This window comes from Epinephelus fuscoguttatus, linkage group LG5 (assembly GCF_011397635.1).
Source record: "Epinephelus fuscoguttatus linkage group LG5, E.fuscoguttatus.final_Chr_v1".
Lineage (NCBI taxonomy): Eukaryota > Metazoa > Chordata > Actinopteri > Perciformes > Serranidae > Epinephelus > Epinephelus fuscoguttatus.
Window position 1 is genome coordinate 31541733 of NC_064756.1, and position 19994 is coordinate 31561726.

General features: G+C 38.3%; 2 protein-coding genes across 8 annotated transcripts in view; one reads left to right on the forward strand and one right to left on the reverse strand.

Moving 5' to 3' along the window:
* The window catches only part of nbeab (neurobeachin b), a 235287-nt gene extending 232818 nt beyond the window's left edge, over positions 1 to 2469 (forward strand). For all 4 annotated transcript variants that reach the window (XM_049575634.1, XM_049575636.1, XM_049575637.1 and 1 more), the window contains exon 56: positions 601 to 2469. In XM_049575634.1, coding sequence (XP_049431591.1) covers positions 601 to 691 — 91 coding nt within the window. In that variant the 3' untranslated portion in view covers positions 692 to 2469. The remainder of the gene's footprint in view (positions 1 to 600) is intronic.
* Positions 1 to 19994, reverse strand: part of LOC125888343 (serine/threonine-protein kinase DCLK1-like) — a 120567-nt gene that overhangs the window by 96045 nt on the left and 4528 nt on the right. The window contains exons 4-17 of one of the 4 annotated variants that reach the window (XM_049575641.1): positions 13109 to 13208; positions 11763 to 11879; positions 11522 to 11616; positions 10553 to 10640; positions 10103 to 10272; positions 9612 to 9731; positions 8601 to 8747; positions 7828 to 7961; positions 7572 to 7649; positions 7308 to 7404; positions 7087 to 7167; positions 6845 to 6958; positions 6010 to 6083; positions 5322 to 5397 (exon numbers count right to left, since the gene is read on the reverse strand). In XM_049575641.1, coding sequence (XP_049431598.1) covers positions 5340 to 5397; positions 6010 to 6083; positions 6845 to 6958; positions 7087 to 7167; positions 7308 to 7404; positions 7572 to 7649; positions 7828 to 7961; positions 8601 to 8747; positions 9612 to 9731; positions 10103 to 10272; positions 10553 to 10640; positions 11522 to 11616; positions 11763 to 11879; positions 13109 to 13208 — 1473 coding nt within the window. In that variant the 3' untranslated portion in view covers positions 5322 to 5339. Of the gene's footprint in view, positions 1 to 2826; positions 5398 to 6009; positions 6084 to 6844; positions 6959 to 7086; positions 7168 to 7307; positions 7405 to 7571; positions 7650 to 7827; positions 7962 to 8600; positions 8748 to 9611; positions 9732 to 10102; positions 10273 to 10552; positions 10641 to 11521; positions 11617 to 11762; positions 11880 to 13108; positions 13209 to 19994 lie in introns of those variants that run through there. The other 3 variants (XR_007449327.1, XM_049575640.1, XM_049575639.1) reach the window with 3 other exon arrangements.

Sequence of the window (19994 nt, forward strand, 5' to 3'; positions counted from 1 at the left end):
TATTTTAAGATCCCTTTGATTTAGTTACAGTCTCTCTCCTCGATCAATTGACATAAGGTAACACAAGTGTGCCTGGCTCCACAACTCCCTTTACAGAGAGCCATTCTGCTGCAACTCTGTTCATTGTGCTTAAGCATTTAAACCCTCGGGGTGTAGCAGTATAAGACGACCCTGTGAAATCAGCTGCTTTTCCTACATACCAGCCAGCCATAGACACAAGGGCAAAAGGGTTGCAGCAGATACTACAACTCAATGGTCTACTTCAGCTGTCAGAGGAACCCGGTAATTTACCATCACAGCCCCTGATGACCTCCTGTGCCTGTTTCATTCACCACTATGGGTATATTAACAAATTGTTCATATGCATGGAAATAATCTATATCAACAAACACATTTGAACACAAGTTGGTTTCTTCCATATATAAACACACCTTTGAAATAAGAATAAATTATAAATAAATCATGAAAGGACCAAAATGTAAAACTAAATGTGTAGTTTTGTGTTTTTCCATTTTCCTACATTTTACAAATTTTATAATCTGTCTCCAAACATTAAGTTTTAATGTTACTTTTTTATTGTTTTGTTTTTTTGCTCTTCAGGACTTTGATCACGGGCATGGCCTCTGGCAGTATTGTGGCATTTAACATCGATTTCAACCGGTGGCACTACGAACATCAAAACAGGTACTGAGGAGAGACAGATCAACGTAGCAGGAGGCAAGTGTGCAGGGTTAGGAGAAACACCTACCAACCAGTGACCCAGCTGTGCTGTAGAAGATCCGCAGGGCATGGAGTAGATCCAGTGGGCTGGAGAACATCAGCATGGTGACACTAATAAAGAATGAGGTGTGCTTACATGTGTTCATCTGGACTCTAAGGCAAACATGTTGCTATGTGTGCGCTGCTGAACAATGAATGCATTTTCTGTCGGTTTTTTTAAGTCTTACCCAAGCACCAGCTGATGCATTCCCCGACTGAGTCAAGCAGGTCTGTTGTTCTGGGCAAGGACAGACTGAGATCAACTTATGTTAAAACAATTCTACGGTTAATAAAACATACTTAATGTTAGATTTTGAGTTCCTGTTTCAAACTGTGAAAATGCAAAACAAAACTGAATCCTCTGTTGGGAACATTTATACAACATTTGTATGGCAGATACATATCTCACTTGGAACACTTTTCTAGAAAAAGTTAAGCTGTACTGTAAATATGGACAATGTAAAGTGTTTCTTCCCTGTAAAGGCTGAGATTAAAGATCTAAATGCTGTTAGACTAGCCACCATGTTACCAACATTTCCATCATGCAAGCCATGTATAAATGTTCAAAATGTCTTCATTGGACTTCAGATATTAGTTGGTTAGTAATACATGTATACAACCATTGTTTGCTCATTGTTATTGACAGTGGTCAAATGTATGTGTATGTGAAAAGACAAAATGTTCATTGTTAATTTGTTGTGTTTAATTGTCTATCTGGAAGAAAAGTGAAATTCAGTGTGAGCTTAGTCCTTCGTGAAAATATTTGTTTTTGATCATGATGTCAGCAGAAAGGATAATAAATTGTGATATTTCCATATTTACTTTAAATTGACAACTATTTTGTTTATTAAAAGCAACGAATTAAAATTATTTATTTTAAGATCTTAAAATAATTCAAGTGGGGCATTTGAAACAACAACAACGGTTATCGATTTTATTTGTTTTTATGGTTTTGACTTCTTTCATCAACATATCCAAAGGATTAGATGCCAGATTTGTTGGGTAGTATCTCATGACTGTTAAGGTGTTCCTGGTAAAGGCGTAAGACATAACAGACTTGTGCATCTCAGTTTTTCAGTTTGCATACCCTTGCAAATATGTTTGCTTGTCCATTTTAAATCTGTGTATTCATGAACACCAGTCCAAGCTGCAACACTATCCACTGGTAAGCAATATTATGACTTGGTCACTGAAAAAGTCGAACACAGCTGTGTGACAAAAAAAAAAATATATAATGTCAACCAAGATAGCGCTCCAAAAATGACTGTAGTCTATTTTTGGTTATATGAGAGCTATAGTGCCCGCATTTAATTGCAGAAAATGAGATGTCTGTTGCTGTGAGCTGACAATTTAAAATGAACAAAAATATGCAAATAGATTGAGGTTGCATTCTGATTTTCTGGTGGTGCTACAAGACACTACCCTACCCAAAGCTAATGTTTCGCATGCTAAGAGCTACTGAGGGCGTTAGGTTTACTTTGCTTTCCTGTGAAATCACTTTAATTATTGTGAATTTAAATTTGACACAAAAAAAAAATTGTTAATAGGTCAGAATTAAGCAGTGCATTTTGATTTCATGCAATATATTTGAAGATATGTTATGATTTATATATTTTAGTTATATCGCCAGTTGTTTCTGCATACATTTTGGGAAGAGGCAGGATATGTTTGGAAGGTTATGTGATTATATTAAAATTAATAACTGTAAATTCAGCTGCTTTCATTATTTTTGTTGTTTTTAATAAAACCGAATAAAAATACCAGTGTCACAAGAGTATTTCTTTTTGAGTTTTTACTTCTGTATGTGTGTAGATTGCCTTCAGTTCAATTATGCGTGCATTAATGCAATCCCACAATAAAGTCTCTACAACAATTGCTCAGTAAATGCATGCAATAAAGGAGGAACTGAAGGTGGAATTTTATTTAAAACGTAAGCTTGAGGTGTTTGATTATACTGCCACCTGCTGTCTCAATTTGTTGCTGCAGGTTTAGTGGATCCACTTCAAGCTGTTCTGCAAAAATAGTTACACTGACTCACAAATTAATTAAATCCTTTTTATTCCCAGGTTTGGTTTCTTCGCAGAGTACATTTTCAGAAGTATGCTTTTTAACCATAGCAATAGATTTTTTTTTTTCTCATGAACTGGAAAGAAGGGTATTACTGATTTTTGTTCTCATTTAAATTGTTGTATAACATCCTACATTAATGGAATATGGATGACTATAATACAGCATTCACATTCTCCATCTGCTTCCACTTAATACTGACATTCCCAGTTGTCTTGCCATTTTATCATATCATATATGAACATTATCTGTTTTTCAGATGATGAAAATTGAGTCTTGAAAGCAAACACATTCCCAAAAAGTCACTATCACAACTTTCTTCCCCTGTGCTTTTTGGTTCCCTCCCTTCTGGTCAAAAACTTAAAAGCCCTTGTACAACAAAGTCTGTAGTGTTACATTACATTTGTTAAAATACGGATATACAAGTTTTAACTTAGCTGTGGTATGACTATAGTCCGCCTTAACTGAACTGCATTCACCAAGACAGCACGTACAGTGACAACAGAAATGATTTCATATCTGACAGGCGTATATATTAAACAGCAGAAGACCAGAACAACTGATTTAGGATGCATATTAGCAAACATGCAGGCTACAGTCTCTGATCAAGGTGAAGAGGACATTCACATCTATGAATATATGGTATCTGGTGAACCAATGCATGAAGTAGTCAGAGAACATACAGTACATACAGTCTAGTGAGCCAGACTCCTTCGTCATGTTGTTTGATCTGATTATTAAAAAAAGTCCAGCAAAACTACTGACTGAATAAAGAAATATTAAAATAATGGATTTTCCTGGAAGCACTGTTGTGTTTACCAACATTTAACTCATTTCTTATTTCAGTGTGTGAAAAAAATCCATGTTGCACAAGCGTAAACTGCCCTCGTCTGACAGGTAAATGGGTCAGATGGCTGCCAATAATACCAGCAACAGATCCATTCTCACTCATTCCAGCATTTCGAAGGACAAATTTGATACTGTGCTCATTGGGCAATACACCTAATTGCACTTAAATCCATGTGCCAAGGCAAGGCTTTAAACATGCACTTACTACCAACTACACAGCATTGACATTCATCTGTATCACCAATGAATTACAACCACTCTCACAGACATGTAACAAGTTTCAATAATCATCCTCAAACACCCAGGTGAGCTGGACCATCAACAGGCAAATATTAGTGCCTTCAATTCTTCTGTTTGTCCATCACAAAAAATCTGTTCAGTACACATGATGCTCATGGTATGACATAGCAGCATGTTTCTTTCCAGTTTCTTAAGTCCTCTTAAACAGTGTGTCTGAGGTTTATGCACCACAATCTAGCACAACGTAATCTAGATGTCATACAGCACAGCAATAAGTTGACTATCACTGTTGTATTGAGTTACTGTTAAGCAAGCATTTGTGTTTAAATCAGAATGAAAGTGATATGTACTGTCATATCACTAAATTAAATGACTAAAGTCATAGTTCAATGTTTTGCATTTACACTTCACATTATAAAGTGCTTCATGTGCAGTGTTGGGAAAGTTACTTTTGAAATGTAGTAGGTTACAGATTACTAATTGCCCTGTTAAAAATGTAAGATGCAACTTTTTTCACTACTTCAAAGTAATGTAACTTATTGCATTTGATTTGACTTTCTAACAAATGTTTTAAACTAAGCAATAAAGTGGAAAAATCCTAAAACACAAGTGTATAAGTGTTGCACTCAAATTTGTCCCGACGACTTTGCTGACCCACGTTGTGCAGAAACACATCAAAAGAAGGTACTGCAAAGCAACAGAATGACTGCTATGTTCTACAATGTAAGCTTTTTACCGAATTGGCTACATTTGACTATCAACATTTTGATTAGTAACTGTATGTAATAACATTTTTTTTCTTAGTAACTATAACAAATTACAATTACATTTATTTTGTATTTAATTACTTAACTTCATTACATGTAACTACAGTAGATGCTCCCCAACACTGCTCATGAGGCAGGTTACCCTGCAGTATACAATACAGACCAGTAGAGGGCTCTAGAGTACTACAATGAACCAGTGCTCGCTGTGTAGAAACAAGGCTTTAACAGTCTGGTGGCTTCTTTGGAAAAAAGAAAAAAAAGGGGGGAATATTTTTTAATTGTTGCATGCTCTTAGGGTGTATTCTTTGATCCAGAGACTAACTTGTCCCTTACTCTGATCAATACATTATATACTTAAAATAAAAATATGACTGGAAAAGAATAAAAAGGGTACAGGTAAGTATGCAGTCTGCAGACTGAATCCAATGTTGGGTCTTTCCATTTTGTGCTCCCCCATTTCCCACTTTTTCATGGAGGGGTGGAGAGCGCTGTGGCCTCTGGGAGGCTGTTAGAATGGAGAGATGGGTGAACGGACAGTGTCAGCAGAACTTGGGGAATAGTCCTCAGACTCAGAAGTGATTTCAGTGGTGGAGACGCCAGGGTTGGCATTGCGGGAGGCGCAGGCACCGAAACTGCGTGGGAGGTGGGGAGAAAGCTTCACATCCTGGTGGCGTCTTCGTCGGAAAACTTGCTTCTCTTTATCAAGTGGCGTGGTCTGAGAGAGGGTGACACAGCAGCTATTGTTAGGTTCCCCCCACAAGAGCAGAGATGAGGAGTGGCTCCAATCCAACAACAGTGAGACAGTTGGCAAATGTTAGATGAGCCAGTGTTTGCATGCAGTTTTATCTAAAAAGCTCTATTTACTTCACTACTATTCTCCTTAGCGTGTACAAGTGCTTGTGACAGAATGATTAACTTCACCTTGTAAGATAGCGCTCAACAAAACCAGGAGAAGCAACAAGAGGCAAAAAGGTCTGCCAATGTCAGGTGTGTGACATCTTTATGTCTCTGACAGCACTTCTTACAAAGAAGCAAAATCCAGTTGCTCAGTATGTCATATGAACCCTCATTACAGATGCATAACTTTTCTATGCAGAATAAGTAAATAGCAATGTATGCTGCACAACCAGGCGAGAGGAAACAGCCACAGCATTAGCGAGATGAAGGAACGTGATAAAGTAATGGATTTGATGAAGTAAATGAGCGATGAAGCATGAAAAGGACTTCATTGAGGGGCTTTGGTTTAAACCCTTTTGGGGGTGGGAAATGAAAACTGCCAGCACTTTGCCATTGAAGCACTGCTTATTTACACTATGCTGTATCATACCTTATCCAGTACAATCCTGGATGCTGGTAGTGGTCCAAAGACCCTGACCTCTGGATGGTTAAGTCCTGGTTCAGCTGAGCAGAGAGAGACGAGCGCAACTCAGAGGATCACCTTAAACTCAAAGCATCACTGGCCTGATCAGCATTTAGGTGCACAACTCTAAACTTCTGTTATAACTGCTGTGATGAGAAGGGGAAAAAAACTGGCATAAAAATTGTCATATCACTGTCAACTGACATTCTGTGAATTGTCAGAGAAATATTTCCATTTGGAAAACTGATAAGTGATCTTTCTGCCAATTATACAAATCTGGCTCAGCTTTCAAACAAGAAATCATATCTACCGAAACCTACTCATTGTAGGCCAACTATGTTATTTATAAGGTCTCCGAATGACAGTGCTGACAGTCCATCTATAAGAGGAGGATGAGAGGCCAGAGCACACACAGGAAGACCTGGCAGCAAGAAGCAGATGGATGAACTACTGATGTATGCACTGAATAAAGCAGGGAAGTCACTTAATTAAAAATACAACAAAAAAAAACTAGAAAAAAACATGGATTAATTAGCGACTGCAAAAGCATTCCCTATTAGTTTCAACTGAACAACAACTGAAATTTAATAAAATCCATAGGATAAAGATAAAAAAGCTTTTGCACACTTAAGCAGCAGGCACAGATGAGGAACACTGATTCAAAATTAAATTTTTCAATTTTGAATAACATCCAAAGCGTCACAGCTAAAGCACATCAGAAAATAAAAAAGCAAAAATGTAATCTACTGATGCCAAGTTACATGCAGTGTAAGTGTGTGGAGGGGTGCAGATCAGTGCTTACTGTAATTACTGACACTCCTGCTGTGGTGCTGTTGAGCTTGGGCCCGGTGTTGAAGTGCTTCTTGATCTTCCCAGCTACAGGCAGCTGGTGCTCGTTCTCTGACACACCATCATCCTGGAAAATACAAAGAACAAAGCTTCACAAACTCAACTTGCTGTATTACACTGCACTCTTTCTTAGCAGTACGCGTATGTACACAGGTGATTCTGGTCAAAGGACTGACATTAAAATTCTGAACTTACATTGACCCAGCGGTGATCGAGCACCTGCACTGCAGTGTATCTCTGATCCACCTCTACCTGCAGCATCCCAGTGATCAGAGCCTAAATAGAGACAGGCTACATTATTATAGTGGATACACATGGTTAACATGAGACATCACAGCAACACATCACTGACTGATTCTGGTGTTTCACATGGAGAGTAACAATAGCAGATGAGGAGAGCACTTCAAGACACAAACCTTAGCACTGTCAGACACATTGTCCCAGTATGGTGCAGGGAAATCAAGCTGGCCCTTCAAAAGCTGTTCAAAGAGAGCCTCCTGATCTTCACCACTGCTGTAAAACATAAAACAGAAATGATTTTTAAAAAGCTCAAACCAAGTTCCACAAAACTTCTATAATGTAATGCCATACAGAAGACATTATGCTTAATGTGATTCAAACAAATTGATGTGGTTAAAACATACTTATAAAAATAAACCTCCTGATACAAGAACACATACCCACGGAAAGGAGGAAAACCACACAACAGTATGTAAGTGATGACACCAGCTGCCCAAATGTCAACCTTAAGGCCATATCTGTAATTAAAGAGGAAGATTCAAAGGTTTCAGAGGGACTACGCACCTCTGCAAACAGCAATACTTCACAAGAATAACTATGGTTTTTGTTTTTGATTGGAATAATGGGCATTTTTTTCTACTTTAGTCACAGCAAAATCCCTACTATCATCTCTCAGGTGATAACTCTGTGACTCACCCAGTCTCAGCGACAATCTCTGGTGCTACATAGGTGGGTGTGCCACACACAGTATAGAGGGGCCCGTTAACAATGGTTGCCAAGCCAAAATCACCTAGCTTCAGTGACTTACTACCATCCTGGTGTTCATACACCTGTGTAACACACAAAAAAAAGGTAAAGTGAGAAACGGTAAAAAGTTGCCAATTAATATTAATTGCTGTAGTGAAGATTCCATTGACAAACTCAATGTGAAAATAAAATTAGGAAACACTGAGTGCAGAGAATGAAACAGACAAAGAAATGACCTGGAAAGGGACTTTGCTAAATTTACATTAAGGTAAAAGACTCTTTTGGAAAAATAAAGGAAAAGAACTCTGAAAAGGCAAGGTATGTGTCTTGTTTCAATCTCAGGCTTTACTTTTGCTGATGTGAATGAATGTACTGCATACATTCAGCTCAGATATCAGCTTTAGAAGCTTTAAAAGCTACATTTTAGCACTCACAGAACAAAACTATTTTAGAACTAGGTCAGACTTTACAGAGGTGATGTGATAGAAATGTGAGTGCCACGATGAGATGATACAAAAATACAGTAATTTAATTTCATAACTTCATGTATGTATTCTATGTATGTTACATGCCTTAATGTATTGGTAATTGTTAGCTATAAATGCATGTACAAACTAGTAGGACTAGTAGGAAACATGGACCTATGAGGGTTGAAGATGGGAAGCTTTTACATGTAGCTCCATTCACTACCAACACAGATACTTTGTCACAGTCATACTTACCAACAGGTTTTCTGGTTTTATGTCTCTGTGGACAATATTTAGACTGTGCAGGTACTTGATAGCACTTGCCAGATTGAACAGCATAGAGCTGGCATCTCGCTCTGTATATTTATTTGAAGAGGTGATTGCATCGAAGAGATCTCCTCCCTAAAAAAAAAAGTTAAGGATGTGAAAGTTTTCAACTATGTAAAGGGCTGATGCAGTTAACATGAATGAAGTAAAATCCATCTTTACAGACTAAAGTAAAATTGTCTCACAAGACAAAATGTCTAGTCAAACAAGAAAGAATAAATTCGATAGAACAAAAGTTATTGATCACATAAACTCAGTACAAAAGGTAAGGAAATTTGTGTTTGGAAGATCATTTCTTTGTTATAACAATGCTTCTTGGCAATAAATCTTATACTGTTGGAAAGCCTGTTTATTTCCCTTTTAAATGGTGACACATTCTTAAGGAACATGCATTTGTGGGATGAGCACCAGAGCTGAGTATGTGGGTTGCGCCCTTGAAAATTTGCCAAATCTTCTCTGCCAATGCCAAACAGCTTTTTTTTTTTGCTGTTGACTCTTGTTTGGTGTTGTTTGGTAGATTGGATGATTGAAGTCTGAAGAAACAAGACACACTGGCAATTTAATAATTTATTCATTTAACAAACGGGAGCCAGAGTAGTGTGTGGAAGAACCATTCACAGCCACAACAGCCTGGCACCTCCTCCTCATGTTGATCACCAGCCTGGTCACACACTGCTGTGGGATGGCACCCCATTCTTCAACCAACATTTGTCACAAGTCAGCCAACGTGGTTGTGTTGGTCACTCTGGCATGAACTGCATGCCTAGGCTGATCTCACAAGTGTTCAATGGGCTTGAGGTCAGGACCTCAGTAGCCACACACTACTGAGGCTCCTGTTTCTTACTTTTTGTGCTAAGTTTATTTTCACAAGCCCTACAATAGACTTTTACTGCATTTGAGCTTTTAATTTCTTCCTCAGAATTAACAAATGTGTAATACCTTAACCAACTCCATTACAAGATAGAGCTCATTATAGGTGTCCATTTCCTCAATCAAAAGTACGATGTTGGGATGTTTCACACGCCGAAGGATTGATACTTCACTCTGGATCATGTGCTCCTGGGTAACAAAGGAAATTTAATCGCGGGAAAATCTATAAACACTGTACAGTAAAAAGAATTCCTTCTCATACATGTGAGTCTGGTCATTCTCCTTTTCAGTCTTGTCAGAGCAAATATGAAACCAGTTTCAGAGTCATCTTAGAAATTTCTAATGTCAGTTGAAATAATCTTAATACTGATGAACATTACTTAATTAGGTTCATCTAATGGTGTTACTCTAACATGAAAAAGAAAGAAAATTTTAGTCTTTTAGTCTTTAGACTTCAACATTATACACAACAAAGAGCTTCTTGATAATGATTTGTGTATGTTTTAGACCAAACCTGGCAGTGTGATAACTTAAGTCAGTAGACGTAAAGGCAGGCTCACCTTTCCCCTGCATTTATCTTTGCTAATGATCTTCAGAGCATACTCTCTTCCAGTGGATCTCTCCACACACTCTCGCACCACGGCAAAGTTTCCGTCCCCTAAAGTCTTCCCCACTTTGTACCTCTCCGCTATGGATGCAGGGACTGAGGGGTACTCATCCATTGGCTCAGCTATGAAGCAAAACAAAAGATCTATAATGTAAAGGTATAAACAGTTGCCTATATATATATATATATATATATATATATATATATATATATATATGTACACACACACACACACACACACACACACACACACATACATACATACATACATACATACATACATACATACATACATACATACATACACACACACACACACACACACACACACACACACACACACACACACACACACACACACACACAGTCTTTTCCATTCTGTTTGCCTTATGCAACGTCTTACCTTCACTACCAGGCCCATCCCCTTCATCCATTGAGCTGCAAACCTTGGTAGAAGCCAAAGAGAGTGAGGATCCACTGTGCTGAGATCCCTGGAAAGAAGAGACATGCAGTGAGAATGAAAGACACACTGACGCCCTTGTCTTACACAAACTTCAGAGAGGGCAAAGCTTGTAAAAACGTGATTACAGCCAGCTTACACAAAGCCTATTTGTTCCACTCTGCCAGCATTGAGTATGCTGTTTGAGATTAGATAGAAATAAATAAAGCGTGGTGAAACATTATACTAACCTTTCCACCAACATAAAGACTGGCATGTGGTTCAAAAAGGGATTGAGAGAAAATAATATCCTCCGCCACAGTCACAATACCAACCCCAGCCAGCTTTATGATTAATTAATGATGGTATCGCTGATAATTGGATTTTGCTCCAGGGCCGATTGTGCTATGCAGTCTCAAAACTTGCTTGTCTTCCTCAGATCTATGATAATCACAGTGAAAATGTGCTGCTGCAGTACGGGGGACATTTTTTTAAAACCTCCAAAGTTTCATAATACATGTAGAAACAGCCTGTTTTTCCTGAGGGACATAATGTTTCCTGAACTCAGAAACATGTTGTATATGAGCTGATATTTACATTTGTGCACCTGTGTACACAGACCCGCGATCACCGTTGCCATCTTTTTATGATCTCTCTCTACTGTGCAACAAAAACAAACAGTATAATGTATAGCCAGTGGAGGCTCACACATATTTGCTAGACAATATTGTGGAGGTGAGAAAGATATCAATTCATTCCCATCAATAAAGTACAATGTTTCTGTTTAATTCCATGTCACTAGCATACTTTTAAATATTTTAATAGAGAAGAACTGTTAAACTCCTTCCAAAAACCTCTCTTTTATGATGTATGACATCATAAGATAAATCTTAAGGATATTAAGTTATTTATAGGAACATCAATTTTTATTACCTGTCGTCTTCGGAGGCTAGCTGGACTGGTTGGAGAGGGGCTTGGAGACTTTCCAGATCGAGGTGTGGAAAGCTGACTGCCTGCAGTGCCATTGGCTGTGGGTACATTAGAAATAAAAAACAATCAATCAGCATAATGATAAAATACTGCAGGGTAGACCAAAATGTACTTTTTATAGCTTTAGAAATATACATTTGCCTTTGTTTCTTTGGGCCATGACACAACACACATACATACTTACCTGAACTAGCAGATGAAGGAGACTTGCTCCTCCGAGACATCCCACCACCTCGTGGAGAAGAGAGACTGTGCCCGGAGGGAAGTCGGCCATATGATGCAGACTTTGCCACCCTGCACTCTATAAAGAAAGCAAAGACATACAGATGTATGCTGCTGCAGTAATATCCATCCTAGATAATCTTATTCTACCTTTTCAGTCAACTTTGAGTCTGTGACAGCCTAAAGTATTGTGATATTTTAAATACAATTTCATGTTTGTACAATAAAGAAAGAAAAACATTCAGTACGAGCTGCACATATTACGGACACATTATAAATGGGAACTATTTTCTCTCTGGTACAACAGCCAGAGCCACAGACTATGAGTGATGACATACCCTCTATTCTGACCTGCACATTCATCAAAAGCACACACATGCGCGCGCGCGCGCACGCACACACACACACACACACACACACACACACTGCTATACTAAACTAGGTCAAGTGAATTATAATGTCGTTCATTTCATCTGTATTCAATAAGAGGCAATTTTGTATTTCTGTCGAACTGTCTCTCCTCACCACAGCAACTGAAAGCATGAATACTGTGCTTAAGATGTAAAACCATTCCACTAGGACTGCCACCCTTTCATCCAGTGACACTAAAATGGGAAGTTTAGTAATCTGATCTCCAGTATATGGTGTCATATGGTCCTGCTCTGTTTCAAGTCTTCACATTTTAAACCCAAATATTTGCATTGAAAAAAGGCATCAAGGTACAACGTGGTAACAGCTGTGCTTCTAGTCTTACTTATCAGCTGTAGACTGTGTCCTTAAGGTCAACTGGTCAGCTATTTCAGCCGGCATTCTCCTCCCCTCCCGCTATCTGTACGCTACCGTTTTGTGAGGGCACCATTGCTGCATCCTGGGCTCAGTGCCACCCAAGATGATTGTGATTGGTTTACAGAAATACAAACAACCCAGAGCATTTTTTTCCCATTGAGCACAACGATAATAAGTGCTTCCAGACCTTTCTCTAATGCCGACACAGCACTGTGAAATAGGTCTGGCTACACAAAACCAGTTGTGCTTCTAATAGTATAAGCAGTAGCAGTAAAAGCAGTAGAAAGAATAGATATACGAGTACAAATTTGAAAGGAGCAAAACAGTAATACTTCCGTGTGTGGCATATTCACTATTTACTTGGGCCATATTGGAGGATGGTTTAATAAAAAGCCATTCACAGTTTCAAAGTCAATGGCATGTGCAGCAACAGTGGGCAAACAATGCAAAACCCTGAAAGTGTCAGTGCTATGCTTTCCCCACTGAGCAATCCAAACCTCACAGAAATGAAAGAACACTTACCATTTTCATCTAAGTTGAAGTCATCCTGATAACGGAACTTCTCAGGGCCACAAGCAAAGAATATATCATCGTCCCCAAAAAAGTCCTGAAGGCAGGTGACCTGGTAAAGATGGAGATGTTTCAATCAGTTATAGAAAGCCACATAGGTGTAGCTATTATTTTTCAATCAGTGTACAGATCTGCACACTGACACCACAGCTGCTGCACGTCCTGGCTGGTTTAAGCTTAAAAGGAAAAAAGATTGCAAAAGATTCAGTAACATTTCAGTTTGTGATGGCAGTGTACAAGAGAGAAACCATGAAAGAAATACCACTGGATTAAAGATATAGGAGTGCGGTTGAGCAAACATGCTGTAATTGCATATTCAAAATGTCCAAAGTACAAAGGGAAAATAAATGCTACAGTGTGTACGGATATGAATAATGGAATTAACATTTCTTTGTACTGGTGTAACAGCCTATCTGCATATGAAATGTCTCAAGGGTAACTACTAAGAAAAGAAAAGCTCCTTTTAAACCTGTTGGATTTTGTTCAGTACAGTCTGTGACAATGGTGTCTGCCGGTCATTAAATTGTTTCCATCCCTTGTGAGAGATTACGCTAATTGCCCTCTATTGTCTTCAGTGTTAAACCACGTTAAAACATGACACCACCCATCCATTCAGGGAGCCAATCACATCAAGAGACGGTATTAAAGGTACACAAGGTATTAAAAACTGAATCCACAACATAAACCTAAAAACTCTTAAATTATAACAAACAATTATATGCTAGGAGGTTAAATACTACCTTAAACCAAAGAATGGCTTTGATGTTTAAAAACTCCATATCACCACATATCCCTTGATAATAAGATAAAAAATATAAATCAGAATCATTTTCACTTTCCTACAAAGACAAACTACTTGACTGAGTTGATGCATCTGCTGCTCATTAATAAAGAAGCCCATCACAGTGGATGCAGTGTCATAAATAAATGAAGATGCTGATGGAGTCCTGACCTTCTCCTCAAAAGGGTTATTGATGCGCTTAACTACAGAAGTGCACCAGAGAATGTTTTTATGTCCTGTGCAGAGGGATGGACTTAGCAAAAAACTCCAACAAAAATGTCATCCTATATTGATATTAGTTAATTACTGTAGTGGCCATTTATCTTGTCTTGAATTAGCTGATAAGTGCAATGTCACTGATTATAAATTGAAGATTATTTATAAATTACAGATAATGTGTTAAATTTTGCTGTTAAGTAAAATAAACAATGCACATAGTACTTAAAATGAGCAGACTATCACCTAACACATAATGACTGTGCTCTTACAGACAAAAAGGTTTAGAAAACTGAAGTCTGAAAAATCAAGACAACCCATTGCAAACATCTAATATGAACATACATTATTAATTGTCTCATCATTAAGAGCCATGGAGGGTTCAGCAGAAATCTAATAAGATGACTTAAGTGCTTAGACATAGAGCAAAGGATGACAGCATAGGCGTCATTTAGGTATGGCGATGTATGGCAGCTGCCATAACTTGGAATCGGGAGAAAAAAAAAAAAAGAGAGGTTCTGTAGTCATCTTACTTGTGAGTGTCCTTCATATTTGTTGCAAGTGATCAGATGTGATATGTTAGATAGTCCGAGGTGCACTGGCTGGTTGTTCATTGTATTGCACTTAAATAGGTCAATAATATGCTCATCAGTGAATACGAGTGTTAGTGAATACGAGTGTTATTGAATCAAATTGTTCGCCACTTCGCTCCTCCGCGAGTTATGAGTTATGTGAGTTATCTGTGTGTTGTAAAAGCATTTTGCTCTGCTGCTGTAGACAGCCTGTCTAAATGATGTCTTGAAGCCTGTCTGATTGTATGTGCGTTTTTTCTTCATGTCAGCATGTTAAGCTTGTATTTTCGGTCTCTGGAGACACTCCAATAAATTCGCCTATACAGTATTGTACCAAATTGGCCTTTGTTTTACTGTGTTTCATACACCGGACCCCTTGGTTATCTTCTAGAAATGAGCTTGTAATTAATTTATTTTCTTTATTTTCTGTGAAGTTAAACACATGACTAATGATAATTAAACGTCCGCTGGCTGTCCGTGGTACTGAAATATGCGCCGAAATATGTCCGATGTTTTCACTGCTCTCACCAAGTCATGCATTACATGCAGACATGAGGTATTATGAATGTGAGAAACAGCTTCATGTCCTTTGAAACAGTTTAATAGCATAGTATGTACTTCTGACAGGTCAAAGACCAAAGTGAAGTTTTATATAAGTTCATATTTTTGAAACTTCACCATCAGTAGCTCTGTGATGTCATGTCATATTGCCATACCTTCGCTTTTGCTGAAACGACGCCCCTGAAGGACAGACAAGAAAGTCACCACAGTCTGTAAACCCTATTGCCCTCTGACCATATATTAAATGTTACCATCCTCTTTATGAATGTGAAAATGTTCTGGTTTTAATTGTACAAATATTAGATTATTTTGGAAGAAATATATGCCAAAATGGTCAATAATTAGGAGAACAAAGTGGATGTTTGATATTCTACACTCAAAATACTGAAATACTGGATTATCCACCAAACAAAGGGAGTGGAAGTAATTTTTATGCAGGTTACTGATAAACCAAACAGCCAAAGGTCATTCAGCCATGAAATGTTAAATTAAAAAATGAGCACCGAGGGGAGCTTGATATGGCCATTTTCTCTGCAGACGCCCCACTCTGACAGCCCCTGCCCCCCACCCCTCCTCCCAGAGTCTGAGATCCCAAAGGGAGGGGAGCTGCACATCCGTTGCTAAGGAGACCAGACAGAATCACAGCTGAGTTTGAGACGATGGGGGGACACGGCTGCTTTAAGATTCTCTGTCAGATCGTATCTGGAGCACTGGACAGCACAAAATGCAGATAATAGAACATTGTCAGCTTCAGTCTGGGTAAGACAGAATAACACAGAACACCTTGTCACTATGATTTTATAGGCTCTAATCTGGCTTCAGACCTTTGGTGGATGTCATCTCCCAATCTCGCTCTTAAAAGTGTTTAATAGCCAGAAAAATGGCCAAAATGTTAAAGTCAAAATCAGCAAGAAGTAAAATCTGACAAGTAACAAGTGAGATTATTACTAATGGCTAAAAGCCATTAACAGAAATCCAATCAATAATGCACACCCTCTTAACAACAAATGTGTCCAATGTAAGAGTGAAAAAATGTGGATTGCTTCATGCAAGGTCTCAAGCCAAATGTGTCACCATTATTTCATTAGAGCTAATATATTTAACTCTTCAGTCATACGAACTTAGTTTAATCTTAAATTTCATATTGCTCATGTGAAATACTAGGGAACCTCAAACTTACAATGAAATAGCATAACTGGGGCAATCATGACTGCATTGCTTTGTATTGATTAGTTATGCCTGCTGGCTCAGTGACACAGCAGCTCCATCAGGCCTACCATCCCCCTAACACCCACACACCCCCTCCTTGCAGTTCTGGAGCATCCTGTGCAAATATTGATCGTAAGGGTTTTATCTGTGCACTGCTCCTGATGAAAACACAATGGGAGGTATGCATGCTTTAGAAGTTAATCAATCTGAGCCATGATATAGACCATAGATTACACAAAAGACACAAACTGGTCATGAAACACTGCTCTACCAGTGGACAGGTGGAGCTCTCCAGGGTGCTGAATCTACCCTTTGAAGTGCAAGACTGCACACAGCAGCGTCATTCAGCATGTCAAGGAGAAACATGACTCATCTTCACATGCAATTTTCAAATGGTTCTAGTTCATTTTGCATGAGCTGCCCTTATATACAGTTAGAAAGTATTTTTTACTTTTTTGAAATTGTATCTTACACTATAGTAATTTTCTTTCAGGAACGGAAGGTCAATTATGTGGTATTATCTACTTGTTTTCCATATTATACTGTGTGTCTATCTCTGCATGCTCAGAAAATGTCCAGTAGAAAGGCGAGGATAAAAAGCAATATGGTCATACATAATCCAAGCTTCAAATTAGGTCTGCTGCAGAATTTTGTGACATAACTGCAGTTGCTGCAAAGACAGATAAGAGTAATAGCTGCATTAATAAGTGCGAGTCAGCAAGATGAGGACATCCATAAGGACACACCCATAACCCAAGCACACATTTAAACACACATGAGACATAAGATTAGCCCACACATTTCAAGCTTTCCTAATCACAATGTCCTATTCTCGAGTATCTATATTTAGCCCTTAGAAGTTCTAACAGTGACTGACTTACAGCAGGAGAGAAAAAGACCATTTCAAATCATGGTTCGAAAAGGTTTGCTATGAATATAGGACATGTCATGTCACAAAAGAAGACACTGGAATACTGCGCTACATGATATATTACAGATCAAAGACATGTTAAATGCACAACAGCTGATCATGAAGTAGATTGTCATTAAGCTTAACTAAAACTTATTTAACAACGTTAAATTAAATGAATACACACCATATATTCCTATAAACATATCCCACAGTACTTATTTGACAAGCTTTAATGCTTTTCATGCTTTCCGCAGTATTCTAATTAAAGTGCATCAGCAACTTCCATTCAGCTCAAGCATAATTAGTAGCCTCCCAAAACAAAAAGAGGATAACAGAGAAAGTTTCCTCTCTACACTGAATGCAATAGGACACTGAGCAAGTCATTGTTCTGTGTTTAACTGCCAAGTCACAGCAGTAGGTGAGAGGAAAGCCAGACAGCTTCCATGTCCCCTCCATCCTTCTTTCTCCCCTTAAGTTACAGGGAAAGGTTTAAAAATGACAGGGATTGAGTATGATTTATTCTACCAACACAAAAAAGTAACAGTTAATTACTCTTAGGCTATAGTAGTTTATGTTAAATCTCAAGAAAAGCACCATACAATCCACTATGCTATATATGCACCAGGAGGTGGTCTTTCTATTGTTGCCATTGAAAATAAAAGTGAAAGCTGATGTTAGATTCACTATTGTTTTGAAACATGCTTTGTCCGCTTGATGTTTTCCTTCACTAAATTTGCGTATTTAAGTCGCTGTGTCTATGATTTTCGTAGCAATCTTTTGGACTTGTACAGCTAGGTGATGATTAAGAAGGTTTACTTGTCTCTTTTTCTCAGGAAAATCCTACATTGTATACCTTTACGAATTATTTTACAGATGCCATCTCTGTCAGCTCTCCTAAATCAAAAAACAGATGCCTATTTGTATGTTAATGTCACAGATTTGAGACACAAGATTTAATAAAAAATAGCCACTATGCTTCAGGTTGGGCGATATGTGTCCACTGGTAGAAAACTGTTGATACGGTATCTGTTGTGGGGCCTACTGAGGGAAGGCTATGTAGCAAATCAGGGATGGATTCTCGCATGATCTTGTGATTCTTGTGCGATCTGGTGAATCCATCTGCCTCGCAAGGTAACAAAATTTGGGCAGACATGGAGGAGGAGAGTGAAGTTGAAAATATAGAAACCTGTAACACTTGAAATATTGTTCTCAGGAGCCTTAAAGCTTTCACTCTGAAAGGATTTTGTTTTTACTATTTTCTGTCAGTTGCTCTCAAGTGATGTCTGATGTGAGGCTGTTGTTTTGTTTGTAGAGGTTCCAGGTAAAAGAAAATAATCAAATGTGATGAAGTACAGAATGTTTATTTTAAACCATTTCTCAATTAATTTTAAGAACTGTATTGTAATAAATATGTTTACCATGATATAAAATAAATATACTGTGATAGAAGATTTTGGCTGTATTGCCCACTCCTAACTATGCATCATGCAGAAATGATGCATGAGCAAAGACCAATAGAGATTCATTGTGGGCACACATAGTCCAAACCAGGAAATGGCAGAGTCAAGGTCATCATGAAGGGATGAGTTGGTAAACACCAGTTAGGTTTTCCTCTCTGGCACATAGGGCACCATAAATCTCATAACCACTTCCACTCTGTATCTAATTTCTAAAGCATGAATGGGTTGTTTATCATGTCTACCGATACATATTGTTACCATGGAGAATTAAGCCTCCGCTTTTGTGAATTGATGCCAAGCCAGGCTCTGTCCTCGGGTGGCTGTGCTGACATCTATTTCAAAAAGAAGTGTTCACTCTAAAACACAGAGAAGTTAGCAGTGTGTATAATGCAATTACAGTGCAGAGCCGTATCCATTACAGCAGGGATACAAATGCCATGGCCTAAGTCTCCTCAGACGTACTCTGTCATGCAAATGTTCTCTGTTCCATCCCACACCCACAACAGCAGGATCACACCAGACCACAGCATGTTATCTTGCCTAAAGGGCCTTGTCTGCAGATAGTCTGTTCCTCTATTGCTTCCTCTCTACCTTACATGTTTATACTACTCAGTGTGGACAGGGTTTTATAAATTCAGTCATCTGAGGTTTATAAAGTCCAGCTCAAGGCCATTAACTTGGTTGTGCCCAATTGGCCAGGGATCACAGTCATCAGGCTTAGCCACCTGCTAAGTAGATCCATTAATAGAAACATGAAACATGAGTCCAAAATAAATGTGAATAGACAGAAATTGTCTATCCATTATTTTTGCACAAGAAGAATCTAGAGGGATAAACGTGACTGAATGAGAATATAATTAGAAAATTTCATATGCAAACTACAGCAAATACGCTGAAACAAGAAATAAACAACAAGTAGCTATACCATTTTTAGTAAATACTGTATACAGATTATTTGGGTGGTAGTGTTTGGAAATTTTACTAACTGAACATTGCTTCTAAAATAAACCATGCTGGAATTACTTGTTTCCACAGAATGTCATTGTCTTGGGACCAAAAGCACAAGCAGGTCATTTATCAAAGGTTAAACACCCATGAAAACAGGCCCTTTGATGCCAACGGGTGC